Source organism: Pseudochaenichthys georgianus, chromosome 6 (genome assembly GCF_902827115.2).
Source record: "Pseudochaenichthys georgianus chromosome 6, fPseGeo1.2, whole genome shotgun sequence".
Classification (NCBI taxonomy): Eukaryota; Metazoa; Chordata; class Actinopteri; order Perciformes; family Channichthyidae; genus Pseudochaenichthys; species Pseudochaenichthys georgianus.
The window spans coordinates 39,127,171-39,148,120 of NC_047508.1; the positions used below are offsets into that span (position 1 = coordinate 39,127,171).

The window sequence follows — 20,950 nt, forward strand, 5'->3', positions numbered from 1 at the left end:
ATACATTACAGCTAGAGGATTTATTAAGTCTATTTTAAATATGTCTTTCAGTCAGACAGTATATGTTGTGTTTCCACCAGGACTCCTCAAATTGTACAGTATGTGTATTTCATGTTTGAATTTCTGTCTATCGATCGACTTGGTGCATATTTAGTTTTTCTCTACCGTGGCAGTATTGTTTTCTCTGGTGATACACAGTCACTGATCTTCCTGTTTGCTTCAGTGATTCAGATTGTTTAACATTCATGTAAGTAATTAAGATTTTATTTATGTAACACCATTTAAAAGAAAGTCTCAAAGCTCTTTTACAGGTAAAACATACAGAGAAAGTTATAAACAGAGGACATAAGACACAAATAGATGGCATCTCTACAGGAATGTCTAAAATGATTTATAGTGTGACTATTTCATCATTTGACCGGCCAGTATAACTTATATGTTGTTATTCTAACACGATCATCAAGTTTGACTTCAATTTTGCCCACATTTCTGCTCGGTTTCTTTCTGTTTACTCTATTCAGTGTTTTTTACAGTGGCAGTTTTGTGATCTCTGCTCACAGACTGCAATAAATACAATAAATACAGGGTGTCGTTTCCTCATACTGATATTCTGCACAAACGGCGCTGTTGTATTTGCCGTATAGTGTCCTTACTGTAAGGTAATTATATATGTACAGCACTTTGGCTCGACCAAAAATCGTTTTAAAAATGTGGTATATAAATAAAACTTGATTTGATGTCAATGTTCTTCTCAACAACCTAAGGTAATGTACGCCAATGTATTTATACATTTAAGTATGAATAATATATCTTTTAATATCGTTATATTTTGTGTGAAATACCCAGCAACTGATCCTTTAGTCTGCTTCAGTAAATAGGCTGCACATGTGTAGACTCTGCAGTCTTAAAATCCCCACAATGCTTTGCGCACGGACCAATTTCCCCAAATCTGTGGCGGGAAATGTAAGACGGGGCTTCTCGTATGACGCACACCTGCACACTTGCTCGCCTGTTCCACTCTTTGTTTTCCAAATGCCAGGAAGGATTCTTGCCTCGCTTCTGAAGCAAGACGCTCGGAAGACATGTGCTACCAAGCAAGCGTACTCGAGATTGAGAAACACCCACTGTACTGTAGGCTAAGAGGTGGGACATCTGTTGACCATTCACAACAGAGTCGGCCAGCTAACCAATCAGAGCAGACTGGGCTCTGGTTTCAGACAGAGGGTGAAAAGAGGTGCTGCAGCACAGGCAGTATGAGAACAATCTTTTTGAACATTAAAGCAAGGAGACATGTCCCAGTAGAGACACTACATGCTGATATGAAGCTGAAAATGATCACGATAGAGCCCCTTTAAATACCGCGCTACCTTCCTGATCTCTCTCAGCATCTTTACTGTATAACATTCTTCTTCATAGTTGTTCTAATTGTCCCAGTCGTTTATGCATCACAGTGTCTAAGCGTGAGAACAATTTACATCAGAGGTTTTTCGTGGAAAACTCATGTCATCAGCCCTGATCTTAAAAAAGATGGCGCAGCACCGCAGACTCAGGGGAAGGCAGAGTCACTGAGAGACCACTATTATTAGAGCTGTCTAATAGTAGAGCTTGCATCTGTGCTGAAACAAAGGGGAATTAAAAGCGTATCATCCCCGAGTGGAATGAACTGCTGATGCATGATTACAATGAATATGTATTTGGATGTGTGGAAACAATGTATGTTAAACAATGAAGTGCATTTAGTGATGTTTCCTGTGGTCTTGACATCATTTTCAATATATCTGGCCTGGAATAAAGAAATTAGAAACCTATTTAAGCAGGACCAGATTGCAAGTGGCGTTTCTCTCTGTCTGTGTCCAGACACGCAGGTGTTTAAATTGGGATAGTGTAAGATAATGTATCAGAATCACAATAAGAATACATGAATTATCCAGGGTTAGGGGTAGGTTATCAGTTTGGATGGATGTTTAAAATAGTTACATTTTCACCCAACAGACGACAGTGACCCATTTCCTACTTTTGTTCTTGCGTTGATGCACACGTGGGCTGCTCATCTCTCTCGGGATTGTCCCACATGCAATGCAGAATGCAGTGAAGTACATCTCCCTGACTCAAAGAGGTTTCCTGGATATACATATATCCTTTATTTAACCAGGTAAAAGTCTCATTGAGATTAAAATCTCTTTTCTAAGAGCGACCTGGCCAAGAAGCGCAGCATGAACAACGTTACACAGATACAACACAAACAGTACAGGCAGACGAATACAGTGGTCGTCAAACACAAATGAAATGGCACATCAACCAATCAATATGCAAATAAAAGAAACTATTATACAACATTAAAAACTGGCACAATTTAAAACGACTTCAATGTCGTCCATCTGGATGTCTTCGGCTGGACGACAGTGTCCAACCTTCAGATCTTGATGGAGTTGAATCTTAATCTTCGTCTGAAGTGCTTCATCGACACAAGGTGTTGACATTATGTTTTCAATCTTCTGCTTCAGGACAAAGGACTCTCCACCACAGAAGTGATGTCTTAGAGACCGTAGTGCTGGTCAACCCTTCAGAAGATTCTGTCGTATCAGAGGTAATCTCATCATATCCTGAAACACAGGCCCTGCCGTCTAATTCCTACGCTTAGAAATGAGTTTTTGATAAATGGCCACAGTTGTCGAGCATGTCAATTGCCTCGAGTGTGAATATGTTTACATTTTGCCAGCAAAGAAAAAAGTCTAAATAGGATAATCATATTTAAAATGAGGATTAATCTGATTAAAGAAAGCAATAATGTACATCTGGATGCATCCTAGTATTTTTACCATAGTAGATGTAAAAGATATAGTCCCAGCAAAACATGGCCCTTGCTTTTGTAAAGGATATACAATAATAGAAACCCTGATGACCTTTGTGTCTTTTATATTTGTCTGTATTTATTGCAGAGAACACATTGGCAAATCGGGTTAACCTTGACACAATTAAAGGTCATTTATGTGCCAGTGATACAGGCATCTCTCTTTCTATTGTCGCAATGTTGTCTCTCCTTTAACTGTCGTGTGTGTGTGTGTGTGTGTGTGTGTGTGTGTGTGTGTGTGTGTGTGTGTGTGTGTGTGTGTGTGTGTGTGTGTGTGTGTGTGTGTGTGTGTGTGTGTGTGTGTGTGTGTGGTGTGTGTGTGTGTGTGTGTGTGTGTGTGTGTGTGTGTGTGTGTGTGTGTGTGTGTGTGTGTGTGTGTGTGTGTGTGTGTGTGTGTGTGTCAGATCGAGTCTCTGGTCACTGACTCTGCAGCACAGAAGCTTCTGGTCCTGAGTGGACAGAGCTCGGATCACGGTGGCCTTCTTCTTCAAAGCGGCGTTTTCAACCACCAGACCCTCTCACGAGTCCTCTCTGATCCTGGGGTGAGTCCAACCCACTGCCTGATTAAAGAGTTTCTGAAAATCCATATTTGTTTCCTGTTAGCTGCAGTGCTACTTATCAGTCTTCATTATCTTTTTTGTTTGGTTTGAGTTGCGTGTGGGATATAGTATCAGCCGTTGAGATGTTAGATCTCTCTGGAACATGGACGAACATGATGTCACTAGGCTTGTGGTTTACACATACCTCCCAAAAAGTACATTTAAAATACTCTCTTTCCAGAAATCATGACCTGGTTACTCAACTAACTAGTAAGCAACTAATCCACAGACCTGGCATTACACCTTCCAATGAGTGAGCACGGGCCCATTGCTAGATGTCAATCTTTCTTCTGCATACGGTTTGTGGATTTAGTTCTGTAGAAAATGTTTCCTTCAGGATACTGGTCACAACGAGATCTGAAGATTATCTTGAATATCCAGGTCATAGAAAGAAGAAAAATATTTCAGATTTGTGGGGTGAACTCTCCTTAAAATATGAAAGCATAGGTACATGCTGATACCATTTAGGAATATATATACTGGCACTGTAGACAACAAAATAATGTGGCCAAATAAACATTCATCTGTTTGCAACTTATCAATATTCCAATTACTTGTATATAGACTATTCTGCACTATTTCTACTATATTCTATTTTATTTTTTATTTATATTTACTTGCACTATTGTATCTGTTTTATTGTGTTGCACCGTTGGAGGAGCCTGTGGCCTAAGATGTTCATTGTACACATGACAATAAAAACCTTGCATCTTAAATCTACCCAAATAATTTTATGTATGTTAATGTCCAGCCCCCACTTATCCCACATTCGAGTTAACTTTGTTTTCATGTCTTGAAAACACAGGTCTACCATCTTGCCTCGTTGCCTTACTGACTCTCTGTCTGGGTGTGTCCCTCCTGCAGGTCAGTGAGTTGCTGGGCTCCGCAGCCCCGAAGCAGCAGGCTACTCTCACTGTGTCCTGCCGCGGGGAGGTGGGCTGGAGCTCCCTGGGACAACATCAGACCCTGAGGGACTTTCTGGAATACAAACTAAACCCTGAGCCTGTTCTTCCCAAGATGGAGGGCGTCACCGAGTTCACCGAGTATGTCTCTCAGACGGTGGACGTCCCCTCACCTTTCGAGCTCCTGGAGCCTCCCACGTCCGGAGGCTTCCTGAAACTCTCCAAACCGTGTTGCTACATCTTTCCCGGCGGGCGAGGAGACTCCGCTCTCTTTGCCGTGAATGGCTTCAACATCTTAGTGGATGGAGGCTCTGAACGAAAGTCGTGCTTCTGGAAGCTGGTGCGTCACTTGGACCGCATTGACTCGGTTCTGCTCACACACATCGGAGCCGACAATCTCCCAGGTATCAATGGGCTGCTTCAGAGGAAGATAGCAGAACAAGAGGAGGAGCATTCTCAAGGCTCCGTCAACTACAACGACTGGATGAAGAACCTGATCTCTCCTGAACTGGGTGTGGTTTTCTTCAACGTGCCCGAGAAGCTCCGTATGCCCGAATCTAATCTTAAAGTGAAGCGCAGCATCGAAGAAGCCTCCCTGACTTTGCAGTACCTGAGTAAACTAGGAATCAAACCGGAGCCTCTCTTCCGAGTGTCCAGCAACACCATAGAGCCCATTACTCTGTTCCACAAGATGGGAGTGGGCAAGTTGGACATGTATGTTCTCAACCCTGTCAAAGATAGTAAAGAGATGCAGTTTTTAATGCAGAAGTGGGCTGGAAACAGCAAGGCCAAAACTGGTATTATTCTGCCCAACGGGAAAGAAGGAGAAATATCTGTGCCCTACCTGACATCAGTTACAGCCTTGGTAGTCTGGCTGCCTGCCAACCCTGCAGAAAAGATCATCAGAGTGCTGTTCCCTGGGAACGCACCGCAGAACAAGATCCTGGAAGGCCTAGAAAAATTGAAGCACCTTGACTTCTTGCGCTATCCTGTCGCCACACAAAAGGACATTGCCTCCGGAGCTCCTGCCTCTGGTATCAAACAAACCAAATTAAAACAAAGAACAGACAGCAAAGAGAGTCTCAAGTCGTCCCCGAAGACGACTGCAAAAGCCTCAAAGAAAGAAACCGAGGGACAAGACGATGTCTCAGCCGTCCACCGAGGCAAAGAGTGACTCTGTCAAGGAAAACATAGAAGAAGAGAAAAAGCCTACGAAAATAATCAAATCCAAAAGTGATGTCCCGGAAAAGAAAAAGCTCCTGAAAGAAAAATCGATAAAAAAGCACCCGAAGGAAAGGGTGTCGAAGATGGATGAGAAAAAGGACAAGGAAAAGAAAGAGATCAAGAAAGTAAAGAGAGATGACTCGAAAGATATTAAGTCCAAAGACGACAAGAAGAAGGACTCGTCCAAACCAGAGCTGCGGAAAATGACTAAACCTGAGCTGAAAACGTTCACACCGGAGGTCAGGAAGACGTTACACAAAGCTAAAACCACAAGCAAAGCGAAGAGTGGAAAAAGCAAGGCAGCAAAGGCGTTGCCTGCTGAGCCGAAGCCAGAAGAGCCTGAGACGATCCAACCTGAACCGACAGAGAACGGAGCTGCTGAGCTCCCGTCCGTCACCTCGAGCCCTGAAGACCTCACCAAGGACTTTGACGATCTGAAAAGGTCCGTTGCGACCGAATCTGCCGAGCCGAAGTCTCCAGAAAAGGATGATTCGGCCCCAGAAGCTAAAGCAGAAGACAAAGACAAAGAGTTGAGAGAAATGGAAGACGCTCAAAAGTTTGAGGACGAAGGAGCAGCCTCTCAGGATGAAGAAGAGGAGGAGGAAGACGAGTCCCCAGTTGCTAAAAAGACAACGGACGAGGAAGAAGAAGAAGATATGGGAATTGGTGAAGAGGAAGACGAAGCAAAATGGAAGGAGGCAAAGGACGACGGGCTTGACAGGAAACACGAGTTAGAAGAAATGGAGAAAACAGGAAATCTGGCAGCTCAGGTTACGACAAAATATATTCCGTTCGAAGAGGAAGACGAGGAAGAGGAAGAGGTGCTGGAGAAAGCCGAACTGGAGGAGGTAGAAGATTTAGATGTTATAGCAGATGAAGAGATCAAACCTGAAGATGCAGCTGAAGAAGAGGAAGAGGAGGAGGGCTACCTGTCGCATGTCGGAGGGGCCACAGCTCCCATCACTTCCGTACTTCAAGGAGCCACTGCAGCTGAACCCGTCTCCTACATCCAGGACGAGACCATCCCCGGATACTCCGAGACAGAACAGACCATCTCTGACGAGGAGATTCACGAGGAGGCCGAGGAGAGGATACCACACCTCCAATACGACGTCGGTACCTACGACATCTCTGTTCCAGATCAAACTGGATCCTTTGTGAACATTCACGGCATGAGGGAGATTCAAGCTGCAGCTCTGACGGAGAAGACGTTCCTCCCAGGCGTGCAGGAGCAGCTATCGGTGTTCACCAGCATCATCACGGCTCCTCTGGCCGAAGAGGAGCACGTGTCTTCTGCGACGTCCATCACCGAGTATGACAAAGTGTGCTCCTTTCCGACTTCTATCGCCGAGGATCATTCTGGGGGTTCTGCCGCAACTCCTCGAGCCGAGGAACCGCCTAAAAGCCCCCTCGCCTCCCCACCTGACGCCAGCCTAGGCAAAGAGCAGCCACTCTCTGCAGGAACTATTTCCCCACCTTCTCTAGAAGAAGACAAACTAATCAAGTCTCCATCTGATGACTTGCATCTTGCGGTTGCAGAAGTCAAGACATCGACTAAAGCGCCTGAAGCTCACTCTGAAGAGGAGGAGGAGGAAGAGGATGAAGACCAAACTCCTAACGTTGACATTTCACTTGAGAAACTCCAAGAGGGGTTTGCTTCATCCCAATTCCCACAAGGTAAAGAGACTGATATCACGCAGCTTGCTGGCTCCGTTTCTGTCAAGGAAACCAAACCAATCCACCTCCCGATTGAAGAAGAGAACTTGGATGCTGTTGCGCCTAAAGATCATTCATCCGTTGTGCCTACTAGACCTTTCGGGTCAGACTCGGTGACTTCAGAGAGCGAAGAGCGCTGCTTCAGTCCAGATGATATCACTGTGAAAATGGCCTCTCCTCCTCATTCTGGACCACCGAGTGCAGCTCACTCTCCTCTTCGTCAGTCCCCAGTGGAGGACAAGACGAAGGCGAGCCCTGATTTGGAGCGGCAGAAGCAAGAGGAGGTCCTCCATGTCGCCACAACAACTGAAACTACAAAGAAGGAAGAAGCAGAGACACAAAAGGACACACAGAAAGCAGATAAACTTGAAGGGGACGTTCCCACATCTTTGGAGAAACTCATCAAAGAGGTTCCAGTGATGAAGGAGTCAGAGAAGGACTCTTCATCAGTGCAAAAAGACGAAGGAAAAGACACAGAAACAATCCCTGCTGTTGCGTCTTCAACAGATGTCCAGTCCCCCGTGTTAGGAAGGGGTTCGCTCATCTCCTCTGGACACATCCATGAAGAGGTTGACTCTACGCTCAGAGAGAAAGTGCCAAGTACCTTTCCAGAGAGGGAGAGCACTTTCCTCGAAGATGATGATGATGATGATGATAACAACAATGATAATGACGACCATCATGATGATAAATCTGCAGTTAAGGTGGAACAGGAAAAAGAAATGGACGACACTTCTGATATCTTACAATTGAAGGATGAGCAAAAACGGAAATCTGTCACTCAGGAAGATATTTCTGCCGTCATGTTCTTCACAGATGAGAAAGAGGCAGTCAAGGGGATCGTCTCGGATATTAAACCCATGAAGGAAGAGCAAATTGCAAAGGTCGTTCCCGCAGTGGATGGCGCTATTAAAGATCAAACCGACATCAAAACTACTAAAGAAGCAGAGATGGAAACCGCTGCGTCTCAGGTCACACAAATCAAAGGCGAGCAAAAAGACGATGACCTCAAAACCAAAGCCGGTGCTATGGAAACTGAGGTTAAAAAGGACGATGTGTCTAAGAGTGAGGTTCTGATAGAGGAGGAGAAGAAAGAGACGGACAAGCGTGATATTTGTGACATTAGGACTGTAAAGGCCGAAGCGAAAGACATTGAAATGGTCGAAACCACAGATATCAAGCCTGTTAAAGACGAGATGGAAAAAGAGTTAAAGAAGGACGCCATGCCCATCGCTGAGCAAGCTAAAGATGAGGGAAAGGAGGTGGAAACATCTGATATTAAAGTGATTGAAGATAAGAAAGAGATGGGGAAGATAGAAATATCTGCGACTAAACCTTTTACTGGGGAGGAGAAAGAGAAAGAGATGGGTGACATTACTGGGGCTCAACTCACCAAAGAAGAAGAACTGATTAGTAAGACTGATACGTCTGCTGTTATCATGAAAGAAGAACATGAGCAAGACATTTGTAAAGATGCCATCTCGCCCACCGGCCCCACCATAGTGCAGGAAAGGGATGCAGCTCTGAGGAAAGAGGACATGTCTTCGCCCAAGCCAACTGCAGAACAAGAGAGAGAGACGAGTAAAGATGATATCTATGAAACAGAGGAGCACGAAGAAGATATGACAACAAGCAAGGATGATGCTAGCACCTTCAAACCTACTGTAGAAGAAGAGAAGAAGAAGGAAGACGGGAGTACAGATGCTACTGCTGCGACTAAACTTACCATGACAGAAGCTGGAGAGAAACTGACCAGTAGGGAAGATAGTTCCTCAAACGAGACACTTAAGGATGGCGTAAAACCAGTCATGGAGCACAAAAAGGACCAAGAAACAAACAAAGGCGACACTTCCAAGATGGATGAACAGGATGTCATGATGAGCAAAGACATCGTCAAAACATCAACGGAAGAATTTGTTGCTAAACTCACCACACAAGATGATAAGGAGAAAGAAATCAGTAAAGATATCTGTGCTGTCAGATCAAGTATGGAAGAGGACACAGAGAAAGCAGTAGACAAGGAGGAACCTACAGTAACAATTAAGGATGACCTTTCTGGTACGAAGGATGAGGAAAGGAAAGATGGTTTGAAAAGCCCTGTGGATGAGGGCAAGGCTGAGGTAAAAGATGTAAAAGTCCTCAAGGAAGAGGTAAAAGATGTACCCAAGGATGACATATGTGAACAAGACATGAAAGAAAAGAGTTCTGAGCTTGCACCTAAGGAGCAGAAGATTGGTACTTCAGCCAAAAGTGAAGACGTAAAGGATAAGGACACTGAACAAGATGACAAAGAGAAAGCAACAGACGCCAGTGTTGCACAACCCAAGGACGTGGTAATCAAACAGGAGACCGAGAAGTCTCCACCATGTAGTGCCAAGGATGAGAAAGAACAAAAGGAGGATTATTCTTTTGAGTCTGAATGTAAGAAGGATGAGAAAAACAAGGTAGACCTTCCCGTGTCTTGGATCTTGGAAGGGGACAAAACCAAAAAGGATGATATCAGTGACGTGAGTGATAAGCCACAAGACATCTCTGAGAAGTCTGGTGAAGCTCAGAAAGAGAAGGGAACGTTCGGAGCTACGTCAATGCAGCAAGACACTTCTATAACTGCATCAAGTAAAGACCTGTCTCCAAGCCAGAGTCAGGGAGAGAGAGACCAAGATACAAAGGTTGTTACCAGTCACGAAGAGAAGACAGAGAAAGAAAAGGACGACACACATGTTGCTGAACTGAGCAAAGAACAGAAAATGGAAAAAGAACAGGAAAAGGAATACACATACGAGACTGATGACACCAAAGAGGTAAAGACAGAACAAGAAGAGGATGAAAAGATGAGTGAAGAAAAGGATCTAGGTGACAGGAAGACGGATGAGATCACTGAGAAAGACTCTGATGCCGACCACACTAAGGAGGAGAAGTGGGAGAAAGAGGAGTTACAAGAGAAAGACCTGGAGAAAACCATTGAACAACCTGCACGGACAACATTAGGAGAAGCAGCCAAGTCAGATCGCAAACCTGCATTTGTGGTTCAGTCCTCCGATGAAGACAGCGAAGATGTAGACGAGGAGGACATGTGTATGGGAGGAGCCGGCTCAAGACCTCTGTCGGTAGATCTGAAGAAATCAGAACATGACATCCCCTCGGTAGGTCTTCCCTCGCCCCAAAAACCACACACAAGTGACCCAACTAAGCCACCGATATCCGTCACAGTGATCATACCAACTCTTACAATGCAGGAGCCCTCTCTCGATGAGTTTGAAAAAGAAGAATACCGTTTTTCCCCTGAAGCTGGGAAAGACGTTGTGAAAACAGAAACCACGGTTGCACCATTTGCAGAGCCTTCCTTTGGTACTGTGACATCAAAGGAGGACACAACCACTGTTCCCAAGCCAGACACAGCTTCTGATGTCCCCGCGTCTAACGCAGAACCAATGTCAGATGAGAAAAAGCCTGCGTTGTCGACGGTATCGAGCGCCGACGGTCAACCGCGGAGCTCAACGCTCTCCAGCGCTGAGAGCCAGTCCAGTGTGGAGGAAACACCTCGAAAAGAGAAACAAACACCATCCCTGTTTAGTTCAGAAGGCAGCGCCGCAGAGAAGACAGCTCGAGATGAGAAAGCAGGAAAGGAAGCAGAGAGGGAGATGGAAGGAGAGCGAGAGGTGGCTTCTCCAGGATTAGCACCGCCTTGTTCCTACTTCACGTTGGACTCTGAAGACAAGAGCCCCTCTGACGCTGCAACACTGACTCCAACGACTGTCAGTGGTAGCCTCGGAGAAGAAAAGCAAACCTTTGGCGCGTCCAAATATGATCCGTATGAAAAGCCCATTCCAAAGGATCATGACTTGGACTCTAGGGAAGAAAGTGAGGTTTCTTTAGGTTTCGGACACCCCTCTGATATTGGTATTGATGATAACAGAAGAACAAGCCAGACAGAGGCTGGAGGAGCCATGTTCCTCCAGGACGATCAGTACAAAGAAGAGCCTCTGTCCTTCAGTAGAGTCGATTACAGCCCGGTGTCCCTGACGGAAAGTGAAAGAAGCAGCCACCACAGCCCAAGTGCCTCACCTAGATATGAAGACAGAGAGAAAGGCCAGGAGGAAGAAAGCCAGAAAGAAGAGAGACCAGATACACCTTATGTTGACAGGAGCTTTTCATCCGTAGACATGCAGGATAACAAAATGTCCCAGGCTGCTGAGTCTTATTCGTTCACTCCTAAAGAGGACAAACCGGAGAAATCTGAAAAAGAAAAGGAAGATATGATGGAAGGGGCTTCAGCTGCAGCTTTTCCATCAGGGGGGACACAAGAAAGTGATGACAGTGCATCTGCTCAATCACCAAGTGTGCCACTAAGACAGGAGACACCCTCTCCATCATGGAGCCAGTCAGATCTCGGTACTCAAGTTTCAGCAACTCCTGTAGCTTTTGAGGAATTTACAGAAAAGAAAACAACCGAAAAAGAGAAAGAAAAATCTGCTGAGTCGCTCAAAGAAAAATCTGCATGTGGTCGGCATTCACCGGCAGAAAAAGACATTTTACCTCAACAAGCAGCACCTTTACAGAAAGAAGAAACCTCAAGGCCTGTATCTGCCGCCACGTGTTCAGGACAGGAAGTAGATGATAATGTTTTGGCCTCTGACAACAGTCAAAGTAGCAGCTCTGCCTCCTGTAAACCAACTCTAGACTTTCCTGATGGAAAAGAGAGCTTTATAGATAAAAGATTACTTGTAGAAGGGGAAGATTTCAATGTGGATGATGATGAAGACGAAGATGACGATGAGGAGGAGGAGGATGAAGACGAGGAGTTAAGTGATGTAGATGTGGAGAAGGGCGCAAGGGAACAGTCCGAAAAAGAAATGTGCAGACGAACCTCTGGTGACAGTGCTGTGTTAGCAGAGGTGGAGGACTCAAATAAAAAGTTGTCTGAATCAAGCGTCCTTAAAGAGGAAAAAGTCTCTCAACCAACAACTGGTGAAGCGTCATGTTCAGAGCAGCAGGAGGGAAGCAGAAAACCACAATCGCCTGAAACAAAACCACTCAAAGAAGATGACGCAGCCACATCAAAAGTCCCCGAGACAAAGAGTGAAGTTGTCGTTCAAATGACTTCATCACCAGACCCTTACAAAATGGACGACATCCATTCCACTTCATCAGATCTTCCCAAACTCCCTGAGACTAAGAAAGAGCATTTGTCTCCTGAACCAACCTCAAACAGGAGGTTATCATCGGCTCAGGACACCTCCTATGAAGCCCTACAGACTACACAGGGAGATGACGACAAAGCGTTTCTATCACCAAGCTTTAAGGATACTGAACCAATGCCCGCAAGCACCTTAACATCCAGCGTGTTGCCACCTGACCATTCAGAGTCTGTACCTTCATCCAGTCCCTCCCTTCCTCTAAGAGGAAGCTATGCCGACATCGGACAGAGTAGACCTGGAGGTTATTCTGAGCATGTTCACAGTGAGGGAAGTCAGGTGGGATTGAAAGAAGATAAGAAAGAAACCTCAGAGGCCTCCCAGCTATCCAAGCTAAGCGATGATAAACATTACAGCCAAGAAGACGAGAGGCGGAGCTTAGAGGTCACCGCAAAACACAAGGAAACGGCCTCATCACCTTGCACATACACCACCCTAACATACTCTACTTCAACATTCTCCTCCACATCGTACAGTTACTCATCCTCTGCCTCAATGTCCGGCCCTTTGAGCCAAGAGTCTGGAGACAAAGCTAAAACCATATCAGGCTCGACTGTACCTCTAGCCAAAGAGGAACCATCGTTCAGGGCTGAGTCTTCGAGCTCTTGCTTTGGAGGGTTTCAGAGAGATGAGTACATGGAGGTGACGACTAAACCTACAACTAAAGTGTCTTTACCCAGCCAGTTTGATGATACCAAACCATCATCATCAGTCTTCTCTACCACTGCCAAACAGACTATGGATCAACGTGGTTCTGCAAAGCCCGAAACGGACACAAAGTCAAGCACTGATAGTTTTTACATGCTAGAAACTAGGATGTCTACATCCTCCGCCGCGGCACCTTCTTTACAAAGTCAAGTCAAGGTGTCCGAGGGTTTGTCCTCATCAGAGGCTTGCTTTGATGTCTCTCCCCTCCAAAGGGCGGACTCGTCTGACAAGGTATACCAAGAATCATCAGAAGAAGAGGAGCCTGTAACACTTGAAATGGAGGACAGCGCCCTACCATGTGGTATATATCAGACTATCAAAGTAGCACAGCAGGAGCAGAGCTTTTCATCGACAACTGACTCACATGTGGTTGAAAGTACCACTCAGTCCACAGAGACCAAGGCAGTCACCATCACCTCTGCGTATGTGTCTATACCTGAAACATCGCAACAGACAGCCTCACTTCCTTCACTGAGCGATAGTGGAGCCAGCAAAACCACATGTGCCACGACAGAGGTGTCCAAAACAATGGAGGTACAAGAGGAAAAGACAAATGCAGCTTTGAAGGAAGGCGCTAAGGTGTCAGGAAGTGATGACAAGGCAGAGACTGCTAAAGACAGTGAACGCATAATGTGTAAAGACAGCACAGAGGAGAAGAAGGCAACAACTGATACGAAGATGTGTGAAAAGGCAGGAGATTGTAAGAAAGACGAGGAGAAAAGCTTGTCGGAAAAGACACCAGAGAGACTAGTGGAAAGGAGAAGGAGCAGTATATCTGACTGGGAGCTACTCCAAAGGCCTGAAGACTGCCCAAGTGCCCCTCCTCCGGGTTATGGGGATGACGATGAGGACGAAGAGGACGAGGAAGCAATGGAATGGAGGACCAGTGCCCATGCTACCTCTATGTCCTCCTCAAAAGATGCCTATCACACGGAAGCATCCAGCAAAGGAGCAGCAAGGGCTGATCGTCCTTCTGACTTGAACACCGGAGCCACCTCCTCTTCCTCCCATCCAGGATACTCGTCCTGCGAATTCAAACACCGCAAAGGAGACCTTTCTCCATCGTTCATGAACCCCAGCCCTCACCCGCTGTCCAGTGACGAGGGCGAGGGCGAGGAGGAAGGACGCAGTGAGCACTCTGAGGAAGGGGACGAGGACGATCAGGAGCAACACTCTGTAAAAAGGAGGTCGCACAAGCAGAAGCCCCACCACACCCAGAGTGCTCCCGGGGACTCTGGACAGGCGCCTCACCAGCTGCCCGGCCCCATGTCTTCTGGGTTGGCAGTGACTCTAGCTGGAGAGGAAACTCCTCCGACATCGGTGAGCGAGTCGTTGCCTTCGCAGTCGGATTCTGACGTCCCTCCAGGAACCGAAGAGTGTCCGTCGATAACGGCTGAAGGGAATCTGGACTCGGACGAGGACGCTGAACATCTTCCCGTGGACAAGTTATCTGCAGCTGGCGGTGGACACCATCCTTCATCACCCAGGGCATCGCAGAAGACTCATGATCCGGCTCCAACCGCGATGAAGGACCCTTATCCCCACCCTGCGCACCCAGATGTGTGCATGGTGGATCCAGAAGCTCTTCTCAATGATAACAGCAGCACTGAGAAACTTCTTAAGAAGGAGCACAAAACCACCAAGGGCCTCAGGAAGAGCAAACCCAAATCGGCCTCCCCTTCCCGTAAGGGCGAAGTCAGGAAGAGGTCCTCTACTCCATCGAAGCAGGCGTCCAAGGACTCCTCCTCGCCTCGATCAGCGTCCTTGAAGAGGAAGGACACGGAAAGAAGCTCCAGGCTGATCAAGATGTCCGAGACTCAAGGCTCCAGGACTGAGATCCTCAGCCCGGGGAAAGGCTTGGTCAACGGCGTCAAGAGCAGTTCAGGTTGGTCAACATCTTCACGTCCAACAACATGATTTTACATGTAACTGATTCCTGGGCACATTCAAAGCAGACAAAAGAAAGGACCCTTTTATCCACCGAGATTAAAATCAGAAGTAAGATGGATATAAAAAACTTGATATTTAATCTTCTTGACAGAGAAGTAAAGCAAGAAGCAGATGTTTAGACCCAGATATCCAATCGAATTTCAACCTGTCGTCACATGCTCAATTAGAAAGCAATTATAGCGCAACCTAAACAACAACAACCTCTCCAATGATATGCATAATGTAAGCTTCCATTGGAAACACACCAGACTACACGAACATATAAATGACTGTACTTGCATTAAAAAACATTTTGGGAGAATTGTACATCATCTGTTGTTCGTTTATATCCGAGGTCCATAAGATGTTGTGCAAATAAATACGGCTGTTAATCGTATTTCTAAATCTCAGTTTCTTTGTTAGTTAATATGGTTATTTTGGGGCATTGATGCGATCATGCTAACAACTCAATTTGGATTATGACTTTCTATTTGCAACTATAATAATTCTGCACTTGATAATGTCAAGTTACACGGAACAATGATATATTACTCATTAAACAGCTCATCAAGTGTATAAATGATGGATGTGCAGCACATGTATTATTCTTCAGAAGCACTGATTTCTATGAATACGTTGAACAGAATATCATTTCTTCAGTTGAGGACAAAGTTGATCTTTGCTTCTGCTGTGCAACTACGATAATTGCCTCCTCAAGCTGTTTTTAATATGTTCTCACCTCCAGGCAACATCCCCCAGAAAGCTGGCTCTGCTGTTCCCCCTGGACCCCCCATCTATGTGGACCTGGCCTATGTGCCCAACCACTGCAGTGCCAAGAACGTGGACCAGGAGTTCTTCAAGAGGGTGCGAGCGTCGTACTACGTGGTGAGCGGGAACGACCCGGGCAGCGGAGAGCCGAGCCGAGGAGTCCTGGACGCCCTGCTGGAGGGCAAGGCTCAGTGGGGCTCCAATTTACAGGTACAACCTCCATCAGTCTCTCTGTGCCTCTGTCGTCGCCGGCTTGAGCTTCAATATCAGGATAGTAGCTACGTACAGTACAGTAGGGCCTTTGTGGGTGCAAAACCCGCATAAAAGGGCTTCTTTAAAACCCTGTCTTTATTTTGTTAAATGCCGGCGACTAGTTCGGTTCCATCAGCAACTAAAAAGTCTTAGTTTTCTATTTGTATCATTGTGATGCATTTGCACTTAACAAACTGCTATCCTGGAAACAATGATGATAGTATCCCTTCTTCGCTCAGCAGTATTGTGCTGTATTGTTCTGTTCTGCTCGCTTAGAGAGAAAGATTCATGTTTTTTATTTTCCTGACCTTGCAAATATCTGCATGCAGCATCAATCTGAATACAAACCTAAAATATCCTCTGTTCCTGGCTCTCTCGCTCTCTTGACTGATCCTGCAGGTCCATCTGCAGAGAGTGAAATACAAATGTTATGTAAGACCAGTGTTGGACTTGTTGCTGTATAATAATGTCCCCTCACTTTCCTCTAACTCTGTATCGCAGACTGAAAACTCACCTGTTTTCACTGCATCTCGACAACAACAACAAAACACAAAAAAACATTTATTTTGTTCGTAGCACTTACAAAGGATTTGGTTTTAAGTGAAGCTAATGCAGTAGCACTTAATCTGGTTGGGTTTATAGATAGGAAATAACCCTTTTCCAGTTTGTTTCTCCATGGTTGAATAATAATAATGAACTTTAGCAGCTTTCATGCACAACGCAGCCCAAAGTGCTTTACAGAAAACACAACAACAATATTCAAATAAATAAATACAGAACAAGATGAAGCATCCAAAGTGATCCTAATGAAATGCCCTTGAATTAAAGCTGACAAATAGGTTAAAATAAAACAATAAAAAAATGAAATGCCCTTATTGTAACTCGTTTTGGATACAACCATCGGCTCCATGAAATGTATTGTGTCCCCGTCAGGTGACTCTGATCCCGACCCACGACTCGGAGGTGACCCGGGAATGGTACCAGCAGACCCACGAGAAGCAGCAGGACCTGAACATCATGGTCCTGGCCTCCAGCAGCACCGTGGTCATGCAGGACGAGTCCTTCTCTGCCTGCAAGATCGAGTTCTGAGCTTCACTCCCCCCGCTGCGACCCCCCCTCCCATCTCCCCCCTCCCTCTCATCTGTTCTCACTCAAAGCAGAGCGACCAGCACTCTCTGCTGCTTCAAAGCTTCAAAGCTCTCAATGCATTTGCCGCAGCGCTCAATACACTAGATTCCGTTCGCTGAAATCAAAGTCACAATCGTGGGTTTATGCTTTCATGTGTCCGTTGGGTCTGTAACCGTAAAACACTCCGACACGAGCACTCGGTGAAAACACGTTTTTAATAACATAATGACGCTTTATTTGACGCGTATAACAGATGCATCGATACGTGTTTTCAGCCACAGGTACACGACAGAAGTGTAGTTCTTAAACTGTTGGCTTCCTTCCAAATTAACTCAGAAATGTAATCGTCTAACATAAAAAAATGAATCAGTGATCAAAAAAGTGTTTGGATTGTATCCAGTGTTTTTCAAAGAGGAGACCTTCCTCGGTTTTATTGTCAAAGCACACGATTTGCAATTCTGATCAGTAGCTGCTGGATTTACTCAAGACATACGACATTCATCGATGTAATGTAAAAGACAACAAAACAACACTTCTTGTAGTTTGTGGTGACGTTTTAGGAGGCGCCTGAGGTGGCCACCGTTTGAGATGTTACTTCTCGGCTTGCTCTTATCTGCTGCATGGTGCTTGCGTTTTAGCTGAAACTCGTTCAGACCTGCGTAGGGTTAACCCTTTGTGTAGCCAAGTGATGGATGCCGTTTAGAGTAGACAGGTTACTGTTTGGCTGCGGTTCAATAGGCAGACGGACGATGTCTTCATCATCTGTGTGTTGTATGACCTCCAGTACAAACGTGTCTATATCAATACAGAGGTTATGTTAAATAATTAGGAATAATGCAGAAAATGATGAAGCGAATGTTTCTGATTATGCATTTGAGAAGAAGGTTAATGTAGAATGATCCGTCATGTCCTCGTGTTCAGCAACATGTCTCTGTCAGTTTCACAAAGTGACGAGAAAGGAACATAATGTACACGTGACTAATGTAGCAACCGAAGCGAGAGTTAGAAGTGGGAAGGGAATATATATATTTATCACTGGGGTCGTCTTTCGGGACGAGAAGTGGGTGTGACAGGAGGCGTCTTTCATGTGCCTTTAGCTGGAGGTTTTAAAGAGGAAGGAGGACAAGAAACCAGGGTGAAACAAAGAAACCAAGAACACAACTTTGAAATAAAGGACCAGTCCGTTTATACCAGTACGCACAAACCGTATCCACACTCTGAAATGATACACTCAATAACTAAAGAGCTCTTTAATCAAAGTCAGCATTAAAGCCACTTTTAAACAAATATGAATGTCTTCGAGCGAAGTCTCGCACCTGATAGGAATGTCATTTTCTGAGAGTTTAGGGTTGGGATGCAGTAGCTTGAGCACAGAGAGCGAGTGTGGTGACAGAAAACGACTTTTACCTGTAATATCAAATAATGTAAAAACAGTCCATCTTATATATAAAGAAGCAAATACTCCCAATATTATTCCCAGAGAAATATTTATTACAGAACGAGCATGAGTATGTGCTGGACGCTGATTTAAAGTGTCTTTGCAATAGTTGTGTGTGTGATATATGACACACACACAAACACACACACACACACACACACAGTTTTCTGACGCTGATGTTTTAGTGAGTCTTTCTGCGTCTTCACTTCTTTATTTATATCAAGATTTAACAAAATAATTTCCTTTTTTTTAAATAATTTTGTTTTGATTTGTATTCTTTTACTAATATTTATTATATTTCATTTCTAAGAAATACATTTCTGCCGACATGGCCCATCACAGACTTGTTTTTGTTTGTGTTAAGGACAGATACGAGGCCAGTGCGTGCGATGGAGGAAAGGAGGATTTACAGAAAGCACTTTGAGCTATTGATCGATCCAGATGTTGCCAACTAAAAGCAGAAAGGATCCTCTGCTTGTGTAGTTTAACTAAACTTAATTATTTCTCTCAATCTATTTCAAAAACAGCTGGAGCGTGTTGTCAGTGTGTGCCATCTCCTTTCCCTGTGTAACGCTCACACTTCTTTATACCTCATCTTCCCCAGCCTCCGTGCTCTCTGCTCTGCCTCCCCTAACAGTATACTGTCCATTATGCACTTTGAGCCTCGATATGCATCTCATGCTTGTGATGAATCAGAGGCAGACTTCTTATTTTATCCCACTGGGCAGGTTGTATATTAAACAGCTGGAGAACGCACAAGTACACTGGAGGGCACACTTAGAGGAGAGGAAAGGTTTACATTGACTCTGTGAGAAAGTCGTTGTCTGGAAATCAGATTTTGTGGAGGGTCGGATATGTAGTGTTTTTAAAAAATTGTCTTTAAGTTGGCAGATTCCAAATACCCAGTCTTGAGGTTTTCAAGGCACCAGTAGAACGCTGTGAATCGCTCGATACTGAACTGTGTGACCACACGCAGAAGCTGAATGCACTATAGAGGAGATCTATTTTTCTGAATGTTGAGTTGGTACGACCATGCGAATGCTGCTGGATCAAAACAATAGAGAAAAGAAATAAAAATAAAACACACCAGCCTTGACAGAAAATACATTGTGTGGAGCGGAGGATGAGAGTGTTTTGACGACGCCGTCTTTACGACTGTTCTGCGTCATTCTGATGGGACAGAAAGCGAGGCAGATCCCGTAACAAACACATTAACACTAACACAGAAATAGTACTAAATGCAACGTTAACTTTTTCCTGAAAATGACTTGAAACACATGCAGACTCAAAAAACAAAACATGGATGAAGTGAAACAAACGCCACATGTACGACGTGTATGTACCGTGCACAGATTGTACATATTGCTCTGGAGAGAACAAACCTGAAAGATATAACACACTGGCCTGTTAACCGGTTTTAACGACAATACTCTCAAAACAACTTCAAGATAAAACACTGACAAGATACAGAACGAAATACAAATCTATCAGTTCAATGTCATCGCCATCGCTGCATCGAAATGAAGATTTCATTTGATCTCAACATGGTGTCATCCATTTAATCTCTGCATGTGATTTATTTAGTTATAATCCTGAATGTAATTGTTTAACATGGAAATAATAAGAAGAAATACAATGCTATTTTAAAGAGGTATATTTGAAAAAAGAACAAAAAAAGCGTATTGTCTTAACTGGTCCTGAAATACAGTAATATAATATTATAATACTGGGCTGTGCTTTTATTGTTTGCCCTGTTAACATGTTGTTAAGAAACGCTGTATTGGTAGTTCTGTTTGATTCTCTCTTTTCTTTTTGCATTGTATTAATCTTAGTTACGTTTCTCTTCCTCAGCGCAATATTCAATATCTCTCTGTCTTTAAATCTAACTTGTAAAAGTAGAACTACTTCAGATTCATTGTAAAAGGGAAACAGCCTGGTGATCATCTATTAAAGTACATTTAAATCTCACTTTGTGTGTGTTTTCATCAATCAATCAATCAATGTTTATTTATATAGCCCAATATCACAAATGTTATATTTGTCTCAGTGGTCTTCACAGTGTGTACAGAATATCAGTATGACAATACGACACCCTCTGTCCTTAGACCCTCACATCGTACAAGGAAACACTTCCGAAGAAAACCCAGTTTAAAGGGAAAAATGGGAGAAACCTCAGGGAGAGCAACAGAGGAGGGATCCCTCTCCCAGGACGGACAGACATGCAATAGATGCCGTGTGTA

At 44.6% G+C, this 20,950-nt stretch overlaps 1 protein-coding gene across 1 annotated transcript in view; it reads left to right on the forward strand.

Moving 5' to 3' along the window:
• The window catches only part of map1ab (microtubule-associated protein 1Ab), a 91,498-nt gene extending 70,820 nt beyond the window's left edge, over window positions 1-20,678 (forward strand). Inside the window, 6 exon segments of the mRNA XM_034084699.1 lie at window positions 2,505-2,587; window positions 3,256-3,393; window positions 4,315-5,475; window positions 5,477-15,080; window positions 15,870-16,102; window positions 17,078-20,678. Of these exon segments, the coding sequence (XP_033940590.1) occupies window positions 2,505-2,587; window positions 3,256-3,393; window positions 4,315-5,475; window positions 5,477-15,080; window positions 15,870-16,102; window positions 17,078-17,233 (11,375 nt within the window). The 3' untranslated portion in view covers window positions 17,234-20,678.
• The last annotated feature ends 272 nt before the right edge of the window (window positions 20,679-20,950 follow it).